The sequence below is a fragment of the Epinephelus lanceolatus genome, chromosome 19 (assembly GCF_041903045.1).
Source record: "Epinephelus lanceolatus isolate andai-2023 chromosome 19, ASM4190304v1, whole genome shotgun sequence".
In the NCBI taxonomy this organism is placed as follows: Eukaryota; Metazoa; Chordata; class Actinopteri; order Perciformes; family Serranidae; genus Epinephelus; species Epinephelus lanceolatus.
The window spans coordinates 21,605,668-21,632,653 of record NC_135752.1 but is presented as its reverse complement, the minus strand read 5'-3'; the positions used below and the strand labels follow the sequence as shown (position 1 = coordinate 21,632,653).

The 26,986-nt window shown below is 39.9% G+C and overlaps 1 protein-coding gene across 2 annotated transcripts in view; it reads right to left on the bottom strand.

Moving 5' to 3' along the window:
• The window catches only part of rai14 (retinoic acid induced 14), a 49,872-nt gene that overhangs the window by 5,423 nt on the left and 17,463 nt on the right, over positions 1 to 26,986 (bottom strand). The window contains exons 3-16 of one of the 2 annotated variants that reach the window (XM_033646760.2): positions 19,064 to 19,194; positions 17,178 to 17,266; positions 15,576 to 15,640; positions 14,521 to 14,578; positions 13,884 to 13,954; positions 8,188 to 8,294; positions 7,744 to 7,928; positions 6,691 to 6,716; positions 6,227 to 6,313; positions 5,672 to 5,761; positions 4,750 to 4,887; positions 4,154 to 4,255; positions 1,194 to 1,892; positions 147 to 607 (exon numbers count right to left, since the gene is read on the bottom strand). In XM_033646760.2, coding sequence (XP_033502651.1) covers positions 147 to 607; positions 1,194 to 1,892; positions 4,154 to 4,255; positions 4,750 to 4,887; positions 5,672 to 5,761; positions 6,227 to 6,313; positions 6,691 to 6,716; positions 7,744 to 7,928; positions 8,188 to 8,294; positions 13,884 to 13,954; positions 14,521 to 14,578; positions 15,576 to 15,640; positions 17,178 to 17,266; positions 19,064 to 19,194 — 2,309 coding nt within the window. The remainder of the gene's footprint in view (positions 1 to 146; positions 608 to 1,193; positions 1,893 to 4,153; positions 4,256 to 4,749; positions 4,888 to 5,671; positions 5,762 to 6,226; positions 6,314 to 6,690; positions 6,717 to 7,743; positions 7,929 to 8,187; positions 8,295 to 13,883; positions 13,955 to 14,520; positions 14,579 to 15,575; positions 15,641 to 17,177; positions 17,267 to 19,063; positions 19,195 to 26,986) is intronic. The other variant, XM_033646761.2, reaches the window with a different exon arrangement.

The window sequence follows — 26,986 nt, the reverse complement described above, 5'->3', positions numbered from 1 at the left end:
TCCACACACTGGAATGTAAACGAGTTATGTGCGATGTTTTCCTCGTTAACGTAGTGGAGTAGGAGTACAAACTAGCATAAAGGCCTCTAGTTATAGTCTAAGATGCATCTATAAACTGCAAGTGACATCACAGTTTTCCTCCTCACCTGCTCTGAAGAGCCTCCACCTGCAAGACTTTCTGGTGTAGCTGCTCTTTCAGGGCCTCTGTCTGGCTCTCCAACTCTTTGATGGCATTTCCCAGAGATGACATCACCTGAGTGTGGTCAGCGAGGGACACGGAGCTCTGTGCCTGAGCTTCTGCCTCCTGCTTCAGGAGTGAAATCTCCTCTTGAGCAGCTGCGAGCTTCTTCTCTGTCTCAGCTAGTGATGTCTGCAGCTCCTCCAGCTTGCTGTTTAGCTGCTGCTGCTCTGAGGAGGGAGATGAGGCTGCGCTGCTCTCAGCCAGCTGCTTCTGTGCAGCACTTAGCTGACTCTTGGTTTCACTGTAGGAGTGTGAGAGTTCCAGCAAGCGGCGCTGCAGCCCTGCGATTACCTCGTTTAGCTCAGCCTTCATCTCCTCAAAGTCTTTGGCTGCAGCTTCAACTGGCACTGTGCCTCTCAGAGCCTCCTAAACAACAGGAAGGGACAAATTAATGAGACAAAATGTAATACTTAATTTAACTCAAGTAAGTGAAGTACAGTAAGACAAAATAATAATGAATAGAAAAAATAGGTATCAAAGGCAATGCAGCAGAAACAGAGATATGTCGTTTTTATTCCACACATATTTCTTCCTTGTCAAAACACGGTGCCTAAATTACCTGCAGTGCAACCCAAGTGTAGAGTGGAAGCTTGAAGCTCACAGCAAAACATCAACACCTTTCAGCCCAAGGCAAGCTGGGTGCTTCAGAATAAGAGCACCAGTGGTTCCACTTTGATTTATTTCATTACAACAGTACTTTATTAAACTATAGTGTAACAGGATATATTTTAACGTTATTACAGTACTTTATTAAACTTTATTGTAACAGTACTTTATTTAGTAATGTATCTTGGTAGTGTCTAGATCTATAAAGTGTATCGTGATAGAGCCTAAAAATATCACAAAATAATTTTTGGCCCAGCCTTAATTTGCAGTTGTTCAGACTTTGGTGTGTAAAATCAGTGAAGTCCCATTTCAGTCCAAGAGAAAGAAAAAAGAGGCCCATACTCACCTGGAGCATCCTAATCTCCTCTTGTGCCTCCTTGTACAGCTCCTCAATTTGTGCAGTCCTCTGTTCTTTCTCCTTGACACTCCGTCTTTCCTCCTCCACCCTCCTCAGCGCCTCCTCCAGCTGTCTGATGCGTTGAGCTGCGTTCTCTTGCTCAGATCCAGATTGGGCGAGCAGGGCCCTCAACTGTTTTACTTCGTTTTCAAGTGCAGATGATGTAAGTCTCTGGACCTCCTGTTTTTCTGTCAGCTCACCTTCTCCCTTTCCAATCCGCACCCTCAGATCCTCCACCTCCTCCACAGCTTGGTGGTATCTCTCCTGAGTGTCTGTCAGCTTCGCCTGAAGCTCTGCAAGACTCTCCATCAACTCTTCCTCTCTTCCTTTCTCCCTCACGCTTCCATCCTCCTCCCTTTCTCTGCCTAGTTCAGGTTTCAGCTGGGCCTGAAGTGAGCGGTTTTCCTTCCTGGTTTCTAGCAGTTTCACCTGAACGCTCTCTAGCGCTTGTCTCAACAGTCTGATCTCGTCTTTGCTTCCTCCTTCACTCTCTTCTTCCTCTCGTCTGACAGAAACACCACCTGGACCATCTTCCTTTTCCACTTGTGGCAGTGACTCAAACTCATCCTGGGTGGAGTGGAAGGAGGAGTTGGAGGCCATGCTGTTTGGACGACTGGTGTCCTCACTTCCTTGGACGGAAGGATGTTTCTGCAAGGTGAGGGATTCAAAAATAGAAATCTCACTAACAAAGCACCGACCACTTGTACGGGTTAAAATTTTGTGTTTTAAAGTGTCTCATTACATAGAGGAACAAGAAAAGCAGCAAATTCTCACATTCCGTTTGTCATTTTCACTTACAGAAATTACTCAAGTGATTAATTGATTTTTAAAATAGTTGCCAACCAATTTTCTGTAAATCAACTAGTTTGATAGTTTCAACTAATTGCTTTTCTGTGAATTATGCTCCTTTATTTCTTTGTCTTAAATTGCAGGCTATTGTATTGTGAAGCACTTAAACTCTGGTTCAGAAAAAGACTATAGAAATAAAGTTTATTATTATTAAATTTCTGCTATTTTTATGATGGGTTAGGTTTAATTTGCTTAAATATTGGATCATGGATTACACCTTCATGGCTATCATTTTTTATGTGATTGTTTTTTGCTTTTTCATTATAGACACTTGTAGAGCTGTGACAATCAACTAAGTGACAGAAAATTAGTTGGCAACTATTGTCATTTTGTAATTTTTCAAGCAGAAATGTATGTTTCTCGTATGATAGTAAATGGAATATCTTTGGGTTTTGTCTTGTCAGTTGAATAGAAAACAAGTTATGGAAATTTTAACTTTTTCTTCACTATGTTCTGACATTTAATAAGCGATTAATCAAGAAAACAACAAGTACAAGGACTGGATTTGTTCCCCCCATCACTTACACTTGAATCGCATTAGAAGGGGATCTCTTCAAAGCCAGTATGGACATGAGAGATGATTACAGTGACCAATAAGTCTTTAAATGTACATGTGGGCATGTGAGTACTGCTTTAATTAAGACAAAGTTAAAGATTTGTACCTATTAGGCTTGAGCGGTATTTTGGTATATCAGGGTATAAAGAAATGTCAATGGTATGATTTTCACTGCTGTCAAAAGTATAGATGCTTCTCTTTCTATTAAACTGATACAGAGATTCTGAGGTGATGCAGTGCACAGCCCGTGCCACCAGAGGTCAGTCTTTACTGATTGAACAGGCAGCTGAGCTGAGGAAGACAGCTACTGCAAGTGGTGTGGATAACGTTACAGGGAGGTCAGTTTCAGTTAATTTTGCTTTTAAAGTGCAATGCCCATTAATTGGTAACTTACTGGTTCATTTTAAAGAAAAAAACACAAAAACGACATTGAAAACAAGGCCTTATGTTATAGTTCAGTGTTCCACTGATTTAGTGAGCTTTAGCAATGCTTTTCAAAGAGCTATCCATTTGACATGGTAATATTTTATTTTGTTTGCTTTGCTGACAGACAGACAGGCAACTAGCTGCGTTAACACGCGGAAACACAGTGCCCGCTGACCTTGCCTGCTCTACACTGCACACCACCGGTTGGGTGGGAGCTAGCGGTGCTGCTTACTCATGATAATGCTGGATGGCATTGCTGCGGAAACATGGTGGCCACCCTCCGGTCCCCTCCCAGGTAGCCCCAGTGAGTAAATGGCTTCATTTTGAGCCACAACAACCCTTTAGCATTGTTAGCTATGTTAGCACCACTAGCAGTGCTGACAGAGAAGCTGGTGGTTAACAATGCTAAAGGGGGTTTGTGGCTCAAAATTGATTCGTTTACTTACAGGGGGGACCTGGGGGAGACTGGAGGGTGGGCAAAATGTTTTCACAACTCTGTTTGGTCGGGACAGCATTACTAGAGTTAAGTGCAGAATGAGCAGCACTGCTAGCTAGCTTGCACCAGACCCGTATAGTGTGCACTGCAGTAAACTAAAGAGTAGCAAAGTAACCTGTAGTCTGGCATTCATTCCCACTCAAATATTCTTTACAGATAACCACTGACATCCCTAGTTACATGACTAGTAAAAAGCCAGCGGGGAAAAGCAGCATTTGGGGCCAGTATATTTTCACATCTAACAAACATTGACTAACCAAGACAGCCCAAAAATCATACAGCCCAAGCCTAGTACCTACCTTGTATTTTATTTTCCTTATAATGGTACTTTTATGTATTTTTTTGCAATTCTGATATATAGTAACTACATTATTTGTACATTGCCTTGTTACATTTACATAGAAACAGAACATTAGAAAGTCTTAAATGAATTTTTGCTATAGTTTAGGTTCTCTGTCACTCACATTAAGCATTTGTGCAGCATTTGCTTAGCTTATGTATATAGTATGCTGCCCTCACCTTGAGTGCGTTCATTCATTGGTTTATGGTTAACTCATGAGCGTGAATGAATGGCTTACATACCTTGAGTTTGCTTGCAAGTTGCTGATTCTCCAGAGTAAGAGCATTAATCTTGGCTTGCAGAACAGAAACCAGAGCTGCAGATGCTGTAAAAGTCTGCTCGACCTGTCAACACATACATTCGCAGGCAGAAGCACACAGACAGAAAAGTAATGTTTAAGACCACTTGCTACCTCCTGAAAAACAAAACGGGTTGTGACACGTCTAAAGCTTAGGTTAGACTTCCTCCAAGAATGCCCAAGGTGAAAAGGTTCAGCAGTATGCAGCTGTTGTCAGAGTGTAGAATTACATTGACAAAGCCGTATTGATTTACACATTTTAACAACCAGAAAGACTGACGATACATAGAAAAAACTAAATTAAGAAAAGTAAAAATATCTCTATATCCAGCCCAAAACCTTTTAAATTATCTTCATCCAAATACAAAGACATTTTACCTGGTGATTTATTAACAATAATTTTACACATTAAGTATATTCAATGCATGTGTTGTGCTCTACTCTATAAACTAAAGCTCTGATGTCAGTCACTGATACAGTTAGTCACCACATCTGTTTATAAATGTGCTCATCTGTAACATAAATACAGTCATTAGTCACCTTTGTATCCAGTTCAGGACCAGTCACCGTCTGCTCCACCGACTGCTTCAGGTCTTCGATTGTCTCCAGCAACATGTTTCTCTCCTCATGGAGCTTCTCAACCTCCTCTCTCAGCGCCGTTCCTCTAAACTCATCCTCCTTCGAAATGAGAAAAAGGAGGAGTGGCGGGAAAAGGGTGTGGGCGGGGACAAGAGCGAAAGATGGACAGGGAGGACAAAGAGTAAAGGTGAGAGGGGAAAGGGAATGAAACGTTGGAGGCAAGAATTTAGCACATCATCAGCACACAAGATGCTACTATATCATGAATACTAAGTTAATCATGTACAAAATGTCTCCCTCTGGAGTGGAAATTAGGCATGTCGCATGTTTTCAACCACCATCTCACACCTGAAGACTAAGTTAACATTTATTAAATAATACAGGAAAATGTCCGGTGCTGTTTTTATCAGAGATGATTATGCTGCTTTCCACCTGTTCTTATTTTACAAATACTTATATTTAATATTTTTAAAGAGCGGTTAACCTCACAATGTAGTGTACTTTTTATATCTGTTTTCTTAAAATTTTTTGTTGTCTGATTTTCATGTCTAACTGTAAATTGAGATGTAACCTACTTATAAATATAATTTATACTTAATTGTGTATTTACACCTTTTCATTTCTCGTGTATCATTTCATATGTAAGTTAAAGTTTTTACCATAATGTCATCACTCGTGCAATATCTGTATATAACAACTGAACTATCTGATACTCTTGATCGATAGAATAATGTAAATTCTGCCACTCTGTCTATTTATTGTTATATTTAGCTTTTATTTTTTACTTACAAAGTCCTGCATCACCCTGTCGGGGTTCATATCACAATAATGACCTGCTTGCTCTACGTTACCCCTCACATGTTGACTTTTGTTACTTTATTACCTTGTAGTTGAATCTTTTGGGAGTATCACTTTTGTTGGATACAGGGGTCCCAGCGGAGGTGAGGACTGAAGGAGAGGAGGGTCCAGAGCTCTGAAGAAGGATGAAGTTGATTATTTTTTCAATTCCTTTCCCTCTTAAACCCTTGTAATGATTTGGTTTGAGAAAATTAAGCATTTGTTCTGAAGAATCTTTTAAAATATGAGTGCAGTGTGTTTATAATCTGTTGGTACAAAACCCCCCAGTAATGAAGATTCAAAATGTTAGTGTCCCATACAGTATAACAAGTGCCCTAGATGTTTGAAGAACATTTTTTAAATCCCAAACTCTGGAAAACAAAAGGCAGATTAGTACATACATTAAATGAACATACTAAATGAGTAAAATACTTTGTTATACTCTGGCGGGACAGAACAATAATATAACAGATAAAGTGTCAGCAGAACAGACACATACAGGTCTGACTTCTCATTTTATGAATACACTGCAGACATGCATTAATATAAAGGGTGGCATACTGGTACAAGCAGACAGATACAAAGAGAGACATGCATTTACCTGCAGTGGGCTAATAGGAGGTGGAGGTGCTTTTCGTTTTTTGGGAGTTGTGATCCGTTCATCACTTAGTTTAGCTACTTGATCATGCTGAGGAGCCAGCAAAGAGACAGAGAAGAAAGGCAATGGAAAGAGAGAAAAAGAAAGGAGGGATTCAGTGCTGGTTAGTAAGAGGAGGGTCAATCAATGAGCGCTACACTAGGACTTCAATTTTGTTTTCCAAAAACAAACCAAAAGATTTTTGACACATAAGAAAAGCTGATACTAAACTACAATCCATGAGTTGTAGATACACAGTAAAAAGTTTTGGCTTAATTTTCTTTTCTCACTATGAAGTCCTAAAAACAAATTTAAACTTACTATCAATGGTTAATTGGCTGGTATAAGTTCAAGTGTTATAGTAACTTTGATTGACTGTTTGTGAAGACCTCCAAAGAAATGTATGAAAAACAAGGCTGGTGTGTTACCTGGGGACTTCTAGGAGACTTCGCATCTGTCAAAGGAGGTGGAAAGAACATCAAAAAATGGACACAAACAAAATGAAGTGATGATTAAAGCTTTCTCTTTAGAGGTTTTACGCTTTTTACTACAGGTGACATCACATTCATAGCAGGGTTTCCACACCTACTTAAACATCAAATTCAAGGACTTTCCAGGCCCAAAGCCCTCAAATTCAAGGCCCAAACACACCAAACTTTGATTACTATTACAAACTGAGACTCACAAGCTCACAGACAACAATTAAAAAGAGAGAGAAAGGCTTGAGTTAAAAAGCCTTTATTAAAAAAAAATGTCTGCTTAGATTAAAGCACCAACTGGTTTCGACCCTAAGGTCTTCATAAGGGTGTAAGAGAGTGGACAGGAGTCAAGCAAGCATTTTATAAAGTTGGTAGCCATGTTTTTTGAATGAAGGTTGTTTTTTTTTTTTGTTTTTTTTAACCTTAATTCAAGTGCATTTTTTCGATTTTTTTTTCATGTACATTCACAAGCTCTTTCAATGTACCATGAGAACCCTGTCACACAACCAGAAGAGCCTACACCAAAAACTGGAAGGGGAAAAAAAAAAAAAAACACTAGCAGGAGACCTCCTCCAGATGTCAGTGTTGACTTTCTGTTGAAACCAGAGCAGTACAACTCTCCACCACACAGTGGCAATACATGTGTATGCATGTACTGGTGATCATATTGGGGGGACAAAGATCTAAAAAGAGGCATTATGGGGACTCGACTCTCATCTGGGGCAGAGAAATCCTCACAAGATCAACCATTAAATATTCACACATTTTTTGGTGAATGTTTGAGTTAGGCTCTGAGATCAGGCTTAGGGTGGTGAAGCTCTGAGTAAGTCTCCAGAGAAATAATGTGAGTCAATGCAATGTCCTGAAGTCATAAAACAAGTGTGTGGGCTTTTGGTCATAAATAATACTGTCCAAATAGTGAAGATACACACTAACACTCACCCTCTGCTGCCTCCATGATCACACAGTGAGTGTGTTTATGTGACTTAGCATAAGTCTTACCTGGGACCTGTTGTCTGTTCAGGGCAGCAGTGAGGGCAGTTTTGACCTCAGTGTTGCCTGACAGCTTGGCGTAGTGTAAGACATCATGGCCTTGTGAATCTACAGCCGACAGATCTGCTCCTCGCTGAACCAAGACTTCAAGAACTGAAACAGCGTTGGACTCGCTGACCAGCATCAAGGCTGTCCTGCAACACAAACAGAACAAATAATGATCACCAACGCAACATCTATCCATCATCCAGAAACACAAGTGTCTTTTATCTGGGACTAAGTCTAATGTCTATTCATTCTCTTTAAACCTGGTATTTCTGTACAGTTGCAGTTAAGATCAGGCAACACACAAAAAAAGACATTCAATACAGCCCTACTTTATTCAGTCATCACTGCTCATTTTTTAATTTCTTTTGTGTTAATTCCAAGTGTGTGCCTTGACCGTTTTTGTACCTGCCACTGTTGTCGGAAGTGTTGATTTCAGCACCACAGTCCAGCAAAGCGCTGCACACCTCAGCATGACCGTGTTTGGCTGACAGCAGCAAAGGGGTGAGCCCGTCCTTTTGGACAAACAGACATTATAAACATTAGATATGACTTAAATCATCCTATGGAGGGACCACAAACTAACACAATACACATAACTTATCACATGTGACATTAGGACGTGGGTCTACATGAAGTATCCTAAGTGTCTGTGTGGTGAGAGAAATCTCAGATCCGTGTGAAAAAGGAGAGAAATGTCTCCTAAATGAATTTCCCAGCACAGAAACAGGAAAGTCAAAGCTGTTCCAGTTTCTGGAGAGGCGTAGATTTGGGGAAAATCCCTGAAATGATATATTCGCTGTTCTAAATGAATGGGCTGACTCAGTAAAGTTGCCCTGAGTTGGGCAACTGAGGCAGTATTATATCCAACGTAATCCCACATTTTTCACCCGGGTTGACAGATCCTAACCCCAAGCATGACATTTAACCTAAACTTAACCATCTTTGACCTCGATCTAAACTAAACATTTGACTGGCTGGGCTTGTGGAGGGCGGTGTACAGACTGATGGGAGCCGCTGCCCAAACATCCTCTCCACTAAGATGACATTAGAAAACTCAATACTCAATATCAAAACTGTATGAATAGATGTTAACATTTTATAATATCCGTCATTAGTAAATGGTAAATTATTAGTTAATTCAACTTTAAGTTATTTTGCAGATGACAAACAATAAAATTATAATTTATCATCTAATTATTAGTAACAATAACAATGATTCTGATTAAATTAGTTAACTATTTATAGTTTATTCTTGCAGACATTATAACACTTCAACCTGTTCTCATTCCCTGGTCATCCAATACAGGCACTTTGTCACAACCCTCAGTGTCTCATAGGAATGGACAGGACACCCTTTATCGTGTCTATAGCCCCTTTTACACTGCCTCTTCAAGGCGGGGATTTCATGCCATTATGCTGCCTCGCCATTCTGTATAAAAGGTAAAATGCGTAATTATGCAATGTCTGTATAAACGGAACGCCCTGCAGAACAGGATCATGGGCAGCACAGATTACGTGTTTTAGCTGCTACCTCCTGTGGGAGACTTTAAAAGGAGCTGATAGCAGTTTGCAGCTAACTCAAATACGAACAACAGCCAAAAATGCCCGCAAATTAGAAAAACAATGAGGTCCAGGAACTCCAGAGGACGAGATCAGCTGCCGTATAACAGAGAAGTTAAATGAATGTTCTTGCCCCATTATGCCGTTGTTTTTGTTCATAAAGCTCTGCTCACACATGTTACATGTTACACGAGGGGCACATGCTGTTGCACTAAATGTCACGCGTGTCACGCCTCTTTTGCTTCCATGATGCCAGCATGCTGTCTAAAATCACAGACTACACACACCTAACTCCCAAACTATGCAGACTTTCTTGCTCTTTATGCTACATCAGTTGCTCTTAGCATCAGGTACTGCTTCAGGTGAGTTTACAGCTGAGTTAGCTGAAGGTCCGATGCCTCTCATAAAGATGCTAATGGGTGCATTTGGCGTCAATATCACATGTAGAGGTCTAAACGATAAACGAGGTGCAGACTTCCATCTGTGTCACCAGTAATGAGGAAATACAGTGAGTGCTGGAAGGAGCAGTTAGTGACAACAAACCCACCCACATTTAAGGGTACTGTTTGCAGTGGAAACACTAGGGTCTAGGTACCATGTCTGAAGTGTTACTTTTTATTCAGAAGGTACCATACCGAAATTGTTTGGTGGAAACAGGACTAAAGAGGCAGTATTTGACACTCTGTGAATGAAAATAGGCTTAGTTAGTATAGTTAGTATTTGCTAATGATCAACAAGTGATCTGTAAACCTTTACAAAATTGTTTGTAAAACATCTATTAACATTACTGGACCAGATATTTATTACACTTTAGTGGTTAAGTAGTTGGTTTGTTAGCCATCTATTAACATTATTTGGATCGCTATTATAAAGTTGCAACTGATTGATATAATACCTTGTTAAATACTTTGTAAAGCAACTGTTACATAAATTATATTATTACCTATAATTAGTAAGCATTACTTATTATCATTTAAATGTTTGTTGAACAGTAAAATAACTATAATACAAAGTTTAATTAGCCTAACTTTGGATTTATCTTTCATTAATGACTGATTGATTGAATGATGTATTAATGATTAAACAAGGGAAAAATAAATCTGAAGTCACGTACAACTAGAAGAAAGAATGTCAAGAAACAAGTAAAGTCTGTCAGCATAGCTTTGTGTTTTAGATTACAAGGCTCCAGCTTTCACACACCACAGAGAACAAAACTATGTTGTGGGTTCCTCTGAGCTTTGCTGAAGACTTTAACAGCCCTGTGTCTGCTCTGCTCAGTCTGTGTCTCTGCTGAACTGCTCCTACTCTGCAATCTAAAAGACAGAATTATAGTTTTTCTTCTCAGGGTAATAGATTCAGTGTCTGTGTGGGTGAATATAAGAGCGCAGGTGTATAAATGTTTGTCTACACTTGTTATTTGAGTTCCGTTCACAACTTGCTGTCATCTTGTCAGTTTAAAGCCAGAATACCAAATTTGGGCAGCGAGGTAAAGACTGGGCAGAGCTGACGTGGAGCAGCAAGCATCACAGCTAAGTGTGATCATTTCAGAGGCCTGTCAATCACCGCAAACACACACACAAACATGCCCCTGTTTAAAGCGGATTACACTCAATTGTCAAAAGTGGCTCCAAAACACAGATTAGAGGAGCTGAAATTGGCTTTAAAACTGTAACTTCTCTCCGTGGTTACTAATATAGACACAAATACTGTACATACTTTGTGTTTCTATGTATAAGAGCCTGGTGAATGTATATTTAATAAGTACAACATGTGACAGGCTATTTTAGAAAGGCATTTTTTTTCATACCACCTCTTACTCATAAAAACTGACGGGAGAGGGGAAATGAAAGTGGTTGTTGTGCTCGTTCTATCACTTCATGTGCTGCTGAATGAGAAATAGGCTGCTATAAACCCAACCTTTTTAGCACGTGACCTTATAAAAAGCAGCAATGTCTATTTGTGATCCCTCTTCACATGCTGCAAATGTCAAAGAGCTGTGAACTGTTGAAACAAAGAGTGATCAGATTGTTTCATTTCACTAAGAAGCCCTAAAAGGTAAAGTAAGCGCAAAATATAAAGAAAAATTGTGTGAGAGAAATGTCTTTTTCTTCTTTCCTATTGTGTCTCACCACTCTGTACGAGGTCCTCACTCCCAGGATGGAAATCATTGCTAAAAATTCCATCTGAAAACCACTCAACTTGTATTTCATTTCTGAGGAAAGTTATAAAATCACTCATCAAGCTACTTTTGGTATGTGGATGTCCACTGGACCAGCCTGGAACTGACTCATGCCAATTTAACTTTTACCATACTGCCTAGAACACACATGCATACTGTCATTTTGTCTTGCAGGACTCTCATGGCTTTGATTCCAAATCAGACCACAGCACACTGCAACTGTACCGAGTTAAACTTTTGTTAAGACGTTCCTCCTGAGCCCTGCTGAGTTAAGATGACTGGTAACATTTTGACTGATAGATCGATAGGGGCTGGAGCCTATCCCAGCTGACAATGGGGAGACAGGGTACACCCAGGACAGGTCACAGGACTATCACAGGGATGACACATAGAGACAGGCAACCATTCACACTCACATTCACACCTACGGACAATTTAGAGTTATCAATTAACCTGCATGTCTTTAGACTGTGGGAAGAAGCTGAAGTACCCAGAGAAAACCCACGCTGACACAGGGAGAACATGCAAACTCTGCATTGAAGGGCTCCCCCAGGAATCCTGTTGTGAGGTGACAATGCTAACTACTGCACCACCGTGCCACTAAACAAATTTCTATGTGCAAATACGTTGTTATGGGATTTTAAAAAATATAGCAAAACCAGCATCAGCCTCAAAAAACAAGTATCAGTGGGGCTCTACTCTGCATATTGTTGTCTGTATATCATCAGCGACATGACTCTCTTCTGGGGTAAAGAAAATGGGATCATGTTTATTCAAAATTGTCTCTTTTGTTGTCTTCTAAGACTCTTTAACCCACTTGAACAAAATGCATGGATGCCAAAGAATAACCAGGCCATGTCTGAATTGTGTCAAGGCTGAGTTTCTCTAAGTAACTGAGAAATATATTTCTTTCCAACTGCATAAGGAACATAAGGAAGCGTTTACGCTACATAGTACCATTGTCTCTGAGCAGAATTTAAGTTTACATTCACTTGATTTTCTCTAAACATTTTTTGTCCGCGTATGTGAGACCTGGCAGATGTTCCACAGTTTCATTCTGCATCGTATAGGTATTTGTTACAGCCATGATGGATGCCCGAGACTAACAAGCTGGCATGTTCTGCTCAGCACTGAAACAGGAATATTTTCCAGACGACTTTGTGGTTTTCAGTCTTTATGTCCGCTAACAGCAGACAGACCTGCTCACATCTCACACACACACACATTTGCAGATAGTTATGGCTGGAAAAAATGAACACTGTTTGACGAGAGTGACATCACATATTGTTTTCCTGTCAACAGCAAACAGCACTAAAACACTGTCTCTCAGCTACAAAAACATGCTTAACAATTGTTGGATTGACCAGGAAGACATGCTTGAAAACCACATGTAAATGTCACAAAAAAAGGCTGGTTGGGGCTGCTCCAAGTGCAACATGATTTCAGAAACACTATACTTAAGCTTTAAAGTCCTTACAGCCAGTGGTACAAAGTGGTAGCATGAACCAGTTTCCAAAGCCACAACATACAACTTGTCAAAGGCTTAAACAAGTGTGAGGCAGCAATAAATTTTAATTAGAAATAAATATAATTTCTTTGGTGTAGGCTAAGAGACCACTGTGTTTCTGTGTGTGTGTGTGTGTGTGTGTGTTTGTGTTTATCTCCAACAGGCCAGCCGTGGCGTGATAATAAAAAGGGAAATAAATGGGCAACACATTCTCTTTTTCTTTTCTCTCACTTGCTCTCTTTTTCTATTACTTACACACACACACACACACACAAAATATCATGCTCACACAGCCCAGTTGGGTAAAAACCACAGGCATGGAGCATCACTGCAATGGAGACCACATGTCTGCGGCTTGAGAGCAGAGTTCCCACAGTACACTGACCCCCTACCTCACACGCATTCATACATTCATGCACATGCACACACAATGTACAATCAATCTTTAAACGGAGGACGACAAATGAGAGGAAATGTCAGTTAATGGGGATCCTTCAGATTGTAGATTTACAGCTGTGAGAGATGACTGCAGTTAAATTACAAACTTAAAAAGCACTTAAGGGGACGCAGACAAAACTATAGTCGGGAAATAAAATATTTCACAGCAGAGAAATACAGAGAGCATCCTGTTGCAAACAAAGAACCACTACACGGGTAAATCTTAAAGAAAATCCAAAGCGTACAAACAGTGATCATCCTTCCTTGAACACATTCCTCTCTGGGAATAAGCAATATGAATGAGACTGAATGGAGCATTTCTGTGGTCTTCATCCTGTTTCAGAGCCCCTCACTATCCTGCCAGGAAAAATAAGCCTGGGAAAGACAGAGAGTAGAAGTAATAATGAAAGTACATACTGCATCTTTCAGGTTGATGGGACTTTTGAGTTCACACAGCAGTTGGACCGTCTGGATGCTCCCACTGGCAGCTGCGGATAAAATAAAACAAAGTCAATCATGAGTAAAGCGCGAAGGTGTTGAGGATTTAATTTAATATCTCCCTTTCTGATTTGTGATGTTGTAGTACATGACACTTGTAAGCCATTGCCTCTACTTTAAATGTGCAACACTGACAAATAAATAAATAAAAACTCTAATAAAAATAATGATAAGTCTAATGTCAGCTAGCATCAGCATTGTAACATGAACTGAGAAGAAGCTCAGAGATTTGTCATACTCAGTGGAGGCAGATGATGTTGAATAAACATTTTTAGGGCAATGAAAAAATGATGGACTCCGTGAGAACCTTCTGATCACTCAGTATTTGGTTTGAAGATAAACCTGTTAGAGTATTATGGGAACTTTTGATTGAAACAAACTGGGCTGAAATCACCTTTAATCACTTCATTCCAGATATGGTATAGGATTTCATCCAAACAAAATCCGAGCTTAAATTTAATCACACAAGATATTTTCCCACGTTCTCGTCTAAGCAGACTAATCTCTGATAAAAGCACGTTTGTTTAATTAACTTTCAGGACACCAAGACACTTACCAGCGTGATGCAGAGCAGCCTTTCCTGAGCTGTCTACAGCATCGACAGGACATTTACTCTGGAAGGGAAACAGAAACATGTTAGACCTGCAAATCAATGTTATACATGGATTATGAATGATTATGAAATGAGAGTCTGACTGTTAACTACTGTTAAATACACTTTTTGTGTGTCCGTGAAATGCAGTACATTGCAATGCTTGTTACGCTTTGCTACGTTACTCCACTTATCTACCATGTCACTACTACTACTACTACTACTACTATCACTACCAGTTACTGCCTGTTAGGTGAATTCTTATATTTCCTTGACTGACTTAAAAAAGTTTTCAGATAATGTGTCTGACCGTGCCCCAAAATGTGTCCAGATAATTATCAAAACTCAAAATGAATTGTGGCTGCATTTATGCTCATGGGGAGTATCAGAGTATAATTGTAATGGAGTCTATTTTCTAAGGAGCTGGCACCAAAATGGCAAAAAGATGTTTCTGCTGTTTGTACCAGCAGACTTGAGATTGGTGTTAACAGGCAGGTGTGTGTTGCCCAGATGCTGCAGACTGTCATGGGACAGTTGGGTCAGCAGATCAGAGCAAGAAAAGTCTGTGTGTGTCTCCTCCTGCTGAGATCTGCTGATCTGCACACACACAATCAGCAGACAGAAGAAATGAGGCAGTGAAACTGTTTTAGATGTCTGAACAGATAGCGAGACTATTTAGAGTGTATGCCTCATATGGTTCATGCTCCTGCTTTCACACATTCCTTATTTGCTGCATGAAGTAATGCGTCCAAGGAGAAGTCCTGCTGGGTGGCCTGATGCTCTGCCATTTAAACATTCTTAGCTCCATATTTCTAGCTCTTATTTTTGTACAACACATCTTGAAGAGATTTCAGTGAACCTAAAATACTGCACAGCTATCATACTAAATCAAAACCATGAAGAATTTTATGACTGAGGGACGATACTGTGTTTAAAATACATGGTTTGATAGATTGCAGCAACTTGTAAGATATGAAGAAGCAAATATAGAGATACAAATCACACCTTATCCACCTTACCTGAATGAGCTTTTTGCAGCACTCGATGTGATTGTTTTTGGCAGCCAGGTGCAACGGATTATAACCTGAACATAAATCAAGAGAGTCCTTAGTTAAGATCTTTATCAGGCCAAAGATTTTTTATGACAATGAAATGAAATAATAAGGAGGACAGCTACAAGTAAGGTTTCAGCAATATACTGGTTTCAAGGTATACTGTGATGTAAAAGTTGGCGGTTATCATACCATGTGCATTTGCTAATCTACGATATTAAAGAAATCTGCCGTTTAATCTCCCCTTTATTTTAGTTACTTTCCAAGATGAGACTTTTTACACATACTGTCAATAACAAAATTGTTTCAAGTTTCACTTATACTAATTAAATGTTTGTTTCACCAACAATAAGCCTTCTATTGTCATTCCTTTAAAGGTCATTCTGACTGATCATTTAAATTCTGTAAAACTGTGATACCATGAAACCGCGAAAATATCATACCGTTACAACCCTAACTACAAGACAGGTCTTTGAAGTGGCACTAGAAAGTATGTGGACATTAAACTTTTCTATTTACAGTATTTACTGAAACAAATGATTGCATTAATGCATAAATGCTAGGGATGGGAATAAAAATCAATTCAGCATAGTATCGCAATGTTTTTGTTCGGCAATACTGTATCATCACACAATGCAAAATTTCATTTCTTTTAATTATATAAATTATCAGTATTACAAATACAAATTCAACATTAGGTAGCCTACTAGGAAATCAGGTCAGCCGAGTCAGTGATCTCGTTTAAGTCCCTTCTTAAAACATAGTTTTATCTGAGAGACTCCATTGATTTTACTTGAGTTTTAAATTCATTTAAACTGTTGTTTATTTCCTCAGTTTTTATATATCTAATTGTTTTTATTAGTTCTTTTAAAAGTTGTTGTTTTCATGTCTGTCTGTTAACTGTTGACATGTAAAGCACTTTGTAACTATGTTTTGAAAAGCGCTTTATAAATAAAGATTATTATCATACTATAATAATTTAATCAATTGCATTGTCAGTCCTCTAGATACATTTTGCTGCCATAAAAAAGGGGATGAACAGACTGATTTTTTTTTAATCTTATTAGATAAAGCAGATGTTGACAAAGTTTTCATTTGGGGATATAATTAACAGTTTAAAAAAGCTAATAAATCACAATTGCAATACTGCATCATCGTCGATCATGATATCATCGTATCCTGGATCCTCTGGTGATTCCCACCCCTAATAATTACAGACTCTAAACCAGGGGTGTCAAACAAACGGACCGGGGGCCAGAACTAGCCCGCTAAAGGGTCCAATCCAGGCCTCTAGATGACTTTGCACACTCAGTGTTGATGTTGAACTGAATGTGGAAATACTAAGACACACTGTTGAATTTGCATGTAATTTTTCTTTCTTGGTTTGGTAAATGGATGAACATTTTCAGAATGAAAGAAAAAGTTGAAAGTGTTGATATTTATCCAGTGATTTTACTGGTCCGGCCCACTTGAGATCAAATTGGGCTGTATGTGGCCCCTGAAATAAAATGAGTTCCCTGATCTAAATAATCACCACATGAATTATCACTGCTGTATATAACTACATACCTGCAGCATCAGCGACTGACAGGTCAGCTCCATGGGCCAGGATTGCAGCTAAGCAGTCTGTCTGTCCACGTGCAGCTGCCACATGAAGCCTGTGTGAAAAACCCAAAGCAAAGAATAAGAAAAGCAGTAATTGTCAGAGGTTATTAAATCACAACAGCAGAGATGTCTGTAAGTGAGCTACCATTTTCTAGTTTTCACATTAATAAAGATCTCATGATGTGGGAGCTTGAACATCCTTAAAAACTGCTACTTTGCAAAATATTGCTGCTATGTGCTCATATAGCCACAACCCTCTGAAAAACCATAATTTGTAATTCTTAGGCTGTATTGTCTGTATGTGTGCAGCAGGCAATCAATACAACCCCTTTCCAGCTCAGTGAGCAGAAAGAAAAAACCACTACACATGCCCAGCATTCCCTTGGTGTGTAAGTAGGATACACACTCACACTCTCTTACACACTCACACAACTATGCCCACATGCCTTTCAATCAGGTTTTATCACCATAGAGATACTGTAGACTTCGTCTTTGTGCATCCTGAAAAGATTGGAGCATTGAGATCCCAAACCACCACATTCATCGTGATTTACAAAGGCTGTGAGCGTGCATCAGTGTGTGTGTGTGTTTCTGTGTTCTGGTCGCACACAGAGAAAAGGTCAAGGATGTGAACTACTGAGGGAACAAAATAGCCTATGTGTTTGTTTCAGCATGTGAGAGTCTGCACATTCGTTTCTTGTTGCATTTGTTCCTGTGTTTTGATGTTCCTGGCTCTGCGGGAGCTGCTCAACACATTGAGGTCAGTGGGTGTTGTGTTTCAGAAAAAGAAAAGAGGTCAAATATTAACACTGAGCCTCTGTGTTATCAACAATCTCGAATGGCGAGGCAACGAGCTTCACCGCCTCTGCAGAAATGAGCCGGCTCTCAAAACACTGAATGTCAGGGAGGCTGAATGAATGGATGAAAATGTCAACCTTTCAGGAACTAAGAGGAACAGCTGTATTTTTAGATTGGCCATTCATTTTTAACATTGTGCTGTGGAGCGTGAAAGTAGTTTCATAACCCCTCGACTTGAGAATTTGAGCATATGCTGTAGAGATAAACACAGTATGTAATCCTAAAACTGAAAGGAAAACACAAAAATAACCAAGACTGGATAATAGTTCTCTGAAATTAAATACCCCCACTTTTATTTTACCACAATCACACTATTTCTTATCACACCTTTGTCATGAAAGTGTGAACTGCGTCTCAGATAGCGCCTGAATAGCTGCACTTGTATTGTATTTACTTATCAGATATTACTAAACCAGGCTGCAAGCTGGGGATTTGCACTTCATATTCTACTCAGGTTGTTGGTTTGCAGCCTGTCAGTGTAGCAGATCTGAATCAAAGTGTCTTTCCTTTATGATTGAAGCTGCTTTCCCCAGCTCATATATTACCCATCTTACAGCAGGCAAGGAGTGTAAATCACAAGTTCCATCATGTTTCTTTCCACAACAATATGATATTTGCTGATATCACAAGGTCTGCCACAATATGATTTTGATTCAGTTCAATCTAGGAGCCTGCGATAGACGATATCAGCAAATACCTTCATTGTCTTTTTCTTGGCTGCTTACCATTATCTGCTTTTTGCCTTTATTTGATAGGTCAGATATGGCGTGAAAGGGGAATGATATGCAGCAAAGGGCCGAGGATTGGAATCAAACCCTTGGCTGCTGCAGCAAGGACACAGCCCCTTCACTTTGCATCGATAATACTGGATTATTGATCACTGAATCTATATAGTGTTTCAGATCAATATCTTATTATCCCCCTGCAGGCTATTGTCTGTCAATGAGTTACTCTGCATAAGTAATTTTGTAGATAATACAAAGGATGCTTACGCTGATTTGCCCTCGCTGTCAAGCTTTACAGCGCTGGTGCCTTTCTTGGCAAGAAGTGATGCCACCTTCTCCACCTCGCCATGCTCCACTGCAGCAAGCAGGCGCTCATCATTTTTGTTCCACTCATTGGTCTAAAGGGGATGAGAGAAAGATAAAATCATTATTATCATCATCAATATATTTACTACACTGGAAGATAACAACTGTTACTACTGTGATGCGTGTATCCCTGGTTTTAACTCTAAGAAAGCATCTTATATCAGTCAATTACCTTTGCTATAGTAAGAATGTACACCTTTCCAACAATGACGTGCATCATTAGACAATAAAACACACATAGGCAAATCTTACACTGCAGTAAACATGGCCGTAATTTGAGTGATGTTTCTCAGGGGTACAGAATGTTTTTCTGGATTTGCTCTGGCCCAAACACAATATTTGTTTCCAATATGTGAGAACACACACACACACACACACACACACACACATAAGCAACATCCAATGAGAACAGGCACAACACACACATACACAAACCAAATGGCCACACATTTGCATCAGTGACAGGCTGTTCCGACAGAGAGAAGTCAGCTATTGCAAAGTTTCAAGCATGCTCTCACACAGACACAGCCTTGCAACACTGCAGTCTGATGGCACAAAATACAGCACAGTACGCTTTCAGAGCTGTAAACTACAGCCATAACCTCTGGCAAAAAACAAAACTCACATTATTAACACATCTATATGAAAAGAACGGTGGACTCACAAATATAAGCAACCAAAATTAGGAATCTCAAACTAGGAAAGAAGTAGCCACTCATTTAAAAGGAGGACTCAGCATAGACAGATGAGAACATGTGTTTTAAGAAATTCTTGTTAAAGGCTGTAAATGAATTTGTCTCCTTAACTTGATAGCAGGGTGAGGGCAGAACTGCACCCGTGAACCCCATGTTGGCAGTGCAATTTCATTAGTCAGCTCTCCCTGCAACCATCTGTATATATTAGGATGTGGCACAGTATTAGATTTGACCCGATAGCCTACTGACCTACACGTGATAAGGGGGTGAACCCTCTGACTCCAGGAATACTTGTGGTGGTAAACTGTACCCTATTTTGAGACAGCAATACGCCAGCATAGCAATACATGGTGTAAATAGTCCCTGTGGCAAACACCCAAATGCAATCGCTGCAATACATTTTGCACAGCTGGTGGAAAACTGCAGGGCTATAAAAATCCTCTGTGTCACTGAAACAGCTAGGATGACCACTGGGCTCTGCAGACTTAGCCACAGAGTCATTAATGTGGACCAGCAAGGAAATTAAAAATACTAAATCGTTGGTGTTTTGTAAACTAAAAGTATAAGATGACTGAGAGTTGAGAAATATTCTTGCGGTTGTGGCAAGGAGCTCTGGAAAGTTGTTGCAAACCCACACACACTCTTTGTGACCCAGGCTTCAACGCACTAAAGCAAGAGGTGAGATACTATTTAGGAGGCAATGTAAGATGAGAAAGTTCTCTGACAGTCTGGAAATAACGGATTGGATATAAAAACACTCAGCTGAGCACTGACAGAGACATGTGAAAGAGATATATGTGTCTACCAGGTGTCATTCTGTGTCTGTGATGAGCAGTTACGGGCACACTTCAAGTACTTCCAAAAATATCAAAGACAGATTTATGGTTACTACAAAATAAATGCAGGCTCAGGGTATAACACATGTACAGTGGTATGAATTTCAGCAAAGTCATCACAGAAAACCCATGAACACACAGAGCTGTATCATTAGAGATATTGGCAGTACACCTAGCATTAGCCCTTTACTTATTACTAGCATGTTCATCGGTGTGCTGCAGAAACTGCTGCTGTGTTGACTTAAAGTGTTTCTGTATCTGCTCAGGTTTTTGTCTATGTGCTATGTTTTCTTAAAGGTACCCTGTGGAGTTTTTCACCACCAGTAGCGCTGTGGAGTAATGTGTTCACTTGTGAGTCTCGGTTTTGTTTGCACTCACAAGGACGCACATACACGTGCCCGAACATGTGGGCAACCTGATACATATTCGTGCTTCTGGTTTCTTGCCAACAGAGGCAAAGAAAGAAGGTTGCAAACCAGCAAAGATGGAGGTAAACGTTACACAGTTTTAAATAACAAATAATGGGTTTACAGATGTTTTGTAAGGAAGGACACATGTTGTGACTCTATATGATCGTTTGGCCTCAAGGATACCTACAATACAATATGGTGATAAAGACGAAATGTAAACATAACTTCTGTCTGTTTTCGAGAAGACTCCCTGGGGCACCTTTAGGTTGCAGTGTCTTGATGACTTTTATCCACTGTACATTTATCCTTAAAGTAAATAAATGAAAACTGTGCATGCAGGTATTTCTGAAAACACACGAATGTGGTCATGCATCAATAAGGTTCATTATGAGCAACTTTGCTCTGATTTCCAGTTTTTGGCCACCTTTCCTGAAGTATTGACCACCTTTGTAGAAATCATAAAATCTATACACTTTTATAAAATAAAACCTCAACCTTCAGGGAAAAAAGAAGCTATTTCACACAGCAAATGCTACACTTCTAACGAGTGCAGCAAACATCATCAAGTAACTGAGCTGAATAAGGACCTGGGTCAGGCGGCTTACCACCTCTGCCGAACTATTTCACAGGGGAAACCCCCTGGTGTGGAGAAAAACACGCACAAAGGTGGTGTGGGGTGAGTGAAAGTGGAACAGAGAAATCAGAGAACGTGCATCTGTCCATGGCTGTGATGGATGTGAAGTGAAACATGACACAGCAGGAGATAACTGAGGCTATAAAGGACATATCCCATATGGTGTAGTGGTTAAGATCTCTTGTGTTCACAGAGGTGGGCTGGATTTGCCTCCCAATAGTCTCATGATTTTCATACAGAAAGACATGTGTTGTTCAGGCAGCGTGCAGGGCACTGAGGAAGTCACATACTAAATATAGATACAGTGCAAGAACTGAAAAGGAAAAGATGAAAATACATAACTGAAGAAAATGCAAAGAAACATTCATGTACATATAATTGTTGTACAGTGTTTTTGTTGCCAGGGTTTTGCCAAAATCTTCAAAGAGAGGTTAAGAGGAACTTGGAGAGTGGTTTGTTTATATTATTCAACACGGTACCCAGTACTTTTCTTATCATGTTTTGTGGACATCAGGAAGGGTGGAACTCGCTGCTGTAATTGAGTGCCTTTATGATCTGGACACAGCAGCAAAACAAACCCACTCCTATACATGACAGACTGAGTAAGAGGAGCAGACACATCTTGTAGATGGTGAGGTGTCACTTTATGTGGGAATTTACTGGAAATTGACACTTGTTAATATTTGCATGAAACGTCTGCCAACTGATCTCAATCTTCTGATTCCTTATATCTAACCCTGAAAGGAAAGGTGCTTGTGTATCTGAAGCCCTGGGACTGACTGTCCAACCAGACTCAGTATATTTTCTCGATAATTTAATCTATACTTTTCTTAAAGACATTTTCCACACACTGGCATACAGCAGTACAGGAAATAGATCTTCTCCCATGATGTTGGACATTTCAGTTCCTGCTTTCCACTCATGCAGCAAATATTTAACTCCTGGTATGAAATGATTTTCAGAGTTGCCTAACCGGAGGAGCATGTCACAACTAACACAGAATGATATCAAGAAGAGAATACTGGTGCAATGCCGAGATGGGGATTCATTTTAGGTACAAAAGTTTTCTGGGAAAATGTCTCACAGAGAAACAACAGGCTTTCAAAGGCACTATGCAAAGAAACTACTGCCAGTGTTTATCCTTAAGATGTACCCACCCACGATTTACAGAAAAACCCTGAGGCTGTGCAGAGTTGCCATGAAAGATGGTCAACCACACAAACCTGTCCAACCTTAGAGGAGAGTAAGAGGAGTAACCTGGCAAATAGAGAGTTAGAGTGCGGTTTTACGGAGACGGAAAACCAGAAAAGAGGTATGAGCTATTGCAGCGCTTTAAAACTAAAGTCCAGGGATCTGGGTACTGCATATTTTCTTGGTTCACTTCATGCTGTCATTCAGAACATTACTAGTAACAGTAAGACAGCCAGTTCTCCGTATCCTCGCTTCAGTAAAGATTTGTTCACGCTGTGGTTGCTTGTCAGTTGCTTTGAATCAAGAAACTGCAGGAACATTTAGGGCAAAGGAAGCGGCACAAAGGCCCACTGCCCTGTGTGTTCTAACAACTGCCTCGTAGGCAAAAGTTTCACTTGAAAAGTATGTAACTCTACAAAATGTTTGACCTCATCTGAACCTCTGCTACATCTACAGAGTAGAGTCAACACTCCCCTTCTCTATCAAACACAAATATGTACTGGAACTTATTATTACCATGGCATTTATTATACCCAACGGGGATTTATAAGACAAAGAAACCAGTACTACAACATCTGCACATGTTTGTGTACTTTATATGCTTCACACATCCATGTCTCAAAAGTGGATTTCTCCAGTGTTATGATTAATTTCACTTGTTTCATACTGAGCAGTACTTCCTCTTTGTACACTGAAGCATCACACTGGTCACACTTGAACAAATTCGCTGTAACTCCACTAACAGGCTCGCTGCAGCTCATAGTGCAATTAAAATTTCAGTGGGTGAACTTCTGGGTTTGTGTGTTGCTCTCATTTTAATTCTTGAACACTATATTACTGTAAAAGAAGCAAGTCTTTCCAAAAACTGACAAGTATTATTTGATATTTGTAGAGGATGTTCCTGTCGTGGTCTCATTAACAAGAGCTGCATGAGAGAGATAAACTGAAACAGACTTTGAACTCGTACCAACACAAATACCCCCTGCCGACCAGCACTAATGGTTGTAGGCTGATCAAAAATGCAGCGCCCTCACGACAGAGCAGCATGACACCGATAGCATTAGACTACAGTACATTGCAATGGACAGGTTTAAGTGGAGCGGAAGGCACTGCTCCAGTTTCGGCCGCATACACAAATAGTGTCATCGCAGGGAGGCTGATGAAATAATCATGTGCTGGCAGAGATGGTGCAAAATCAGCACGGGCCTTGGCTCCGACAAAAAGTGATTGAACAAAGTGTATTTACGAGTTTTCTTAGCCGAAAAAGGGGCATGATGTAGGAATAATTGCCTGTTCAGAGAGAGCAAACAGTGCACTGTACCCATGCAGTGTGCCAATAGAAAAAATATCTTCATGTCCTTTGTGCTGCTGTCTTGTATACATATTAACAACAACAAGAGAAGAAAGTAGGCTGATGTAAACTAGCAACTGAAAGCTTGTAGGAAACTAAATATGTGGTTCCCATGGGAAAGGTTTTTTTCTGTGTTGGGAAACAGGTGTGGGGGAAAGTAGCTGTGATGGGGTTAGATTTTGAGAACCCGTTCTGAACTCTAAACTTATGAAACACGTTGAATAAGGGTTATATTTAGAAGAAAACTTTGATTATTTTTTAATATCCTCATATAATTGCCAAAAAACACAATAACACCATGTCAGCCATAGCTGCTGTCATCATAACTACCTCTAAACTCCTCATTAGAGCTGAAACAATAAGTCTACAGAAAATTACCCAGCAAATATTTTCATAATCTGTTTCAGCTTCTCAGTGGTGAAAATATGCTGCCTTCCTTTGTGTCACGTAACAGTTATGTGATTGTAAATTGAATATCTGTGGGTTTTGAGTTGTTGGCTGGACAAATGATTCCTAAAATAAAAGAGAAAAGAATCAACAGAATCAACATTCATTTGAAGTCGTGTTTCTGATTGCCTGACAAATTTAAGTCATATATTCACTTTCTTTTAGCTCTGTTTTTAGTTTCTACCAACTCCTGGGGGGAAGATCTGTCTGTGTCACTGCTAAATGGTCCACTACGTTCATCAGCTTTCTCAGTCTGCTGTTTGCTGCTGAGCAGGTAGTGAACAGTGGGCTTTTTGCTGCAAGCAGCTGCCTGCTGCAGCTGAAAATGATGCTGTGAGAGTAGCTAAACAATCAGCTTAAACTTACTATAAAGCTCTGTAAAGCCAGCAGGACCTGCAGATGTGGGCAATAATATCCGTAGGTTCATTACAACAAGTGACCCCATTTACACTGTTATATTTTATAGAGTTAAGACCTTTAAACATCCGGGCAAGACGAATAAATGACACAAAAATGCTACATACTCACCTGCAAATATTTCACATCAAAACAAGCAACAGGAATTTGCGACAGTTGCAACACTTCACAATAAAAGATTGTGATGCGAATCAATTTGCCAGCAGCGATGCGAATTTGCAACAACTACCAAGACCCTAATGACCCAATCTGTCTGAAGTAAGCTGTTGTATAGCCTGAGTTACTGTAAGCTTTTTTACTGATTTTCCTTTTTGCAACTGCTCTGAGTAATTTGAGTTCCCTCTGGTAAACAGTTACACAGTGTACATGTCTTGGGCTTTTATTGTGAAAGGTCAGAATGTAAGGAGTGGAACCGGTAGGAGCTGCCTGTGTCAAGGTTAAATGGAGTAATAAAGTCTGCCGTCTAAGTTCAGACTATGGAGCCTCCATGTTGTAGTTTTATATTCCTCATAAGTATAGGCCTAACAGCATTGGTTGATGCCTTCACATAAAAATAAAACAAGGTTTAAAAAAATGACGTCACTCTTTTGCCGTGCAATGTACTCATAACAAAACTGGCAGTTTGAAAAAAATATATTAACATGCAAGTTAATTGCTTGATTTAAAAAAAAGCCCCCCGTGTACAAAGGCCTTTATCAAAAAATATCGATTTTTGGAGCAATCACTTGTTGCAGCCCTGCCCCTCATGATGTATAATCTGAACACAACTTAGCAAAGAGCATGTCGACAAATACCACACTCAAAGCCAGTGTACTAGACATGAACTCTTAATGACTTTGGACCATATCTGCTTGTATTGAATACTGTTGGTTTAGCCTATATTGGCTTACACTGGTCAGCATAGGTTTAGCCTACATTGGTTTGCACCAGCAATAAGTCATGGGTCACTAATCCTGTGTTTATAAACCAGTAAGACCATCGTTGCTCTGTGTGTAATACCAGGACGTGTAGAGGGATCTCACTTCCTCTCTTGTTTTCAGTTCTGTTTCCCTGACTGCCCCCTGTCCTCTCCCTCTGTCCTCTCTGGCTGTCTGTCTGCCCGCCTCTCTTCCAAGTTTTGCCTCTCTCTGTTTCTTGAGCTGCGATAAGTGTGTTTACAGTGGGATCAGGGTGTGGACGGTAGTGTGTGTTCTCTCTCTGTCTTTGGCCTGACACTCATTAAGACACACAAAGAGTCGGCTGATAACACTAAGTGTTTCCTGTTTGTCCAGGCCTGAGCCTGGCTGCAAGGACAAGGACAAGAGAACAAGAAGCAAAGAGAGCTACAGAGGTGAGGAAAACAGAAAGCATTTAATTAATTAGTCAGGGTATGCTGAGAGACAAAAAGAAACAGAGGGGCAATGGACTGGTATGAACCAGAATTTTGACTACATATTTATGCTCTGTGTGCTGCTTTACAGTTATATTTCAATGAGTCATTGTTCTCTTGCTCCCTCTCCTCTCCTCACGTGTCTCAAAGGTGTTAATTTCTCTCTATTTATGGAGTCTTGAAAACAAATTATGGACTCACAACTTTAAACATGCAGTCATTGCTACAGATTGAGAATAAATTGCAAAGAAAACAGATGCCCATCAAGTGTGTGCGACTGTTTGTTAAACTAATGTTTTGTGCATAAACATTTCTGCTTGGAGTGTTTTTTCTGCTTCTCTGAACTTCCTCAGTTCTCTGAAGGAAAAACAAACTAAGGTCAGGAAACAGTAATTCCTACATCACATTCAGTATGTTTGTAAAGTTCAGTCGCTGAGAGCAGGTGGAGTTTAACCGAAAAACCTCTAAATTAGA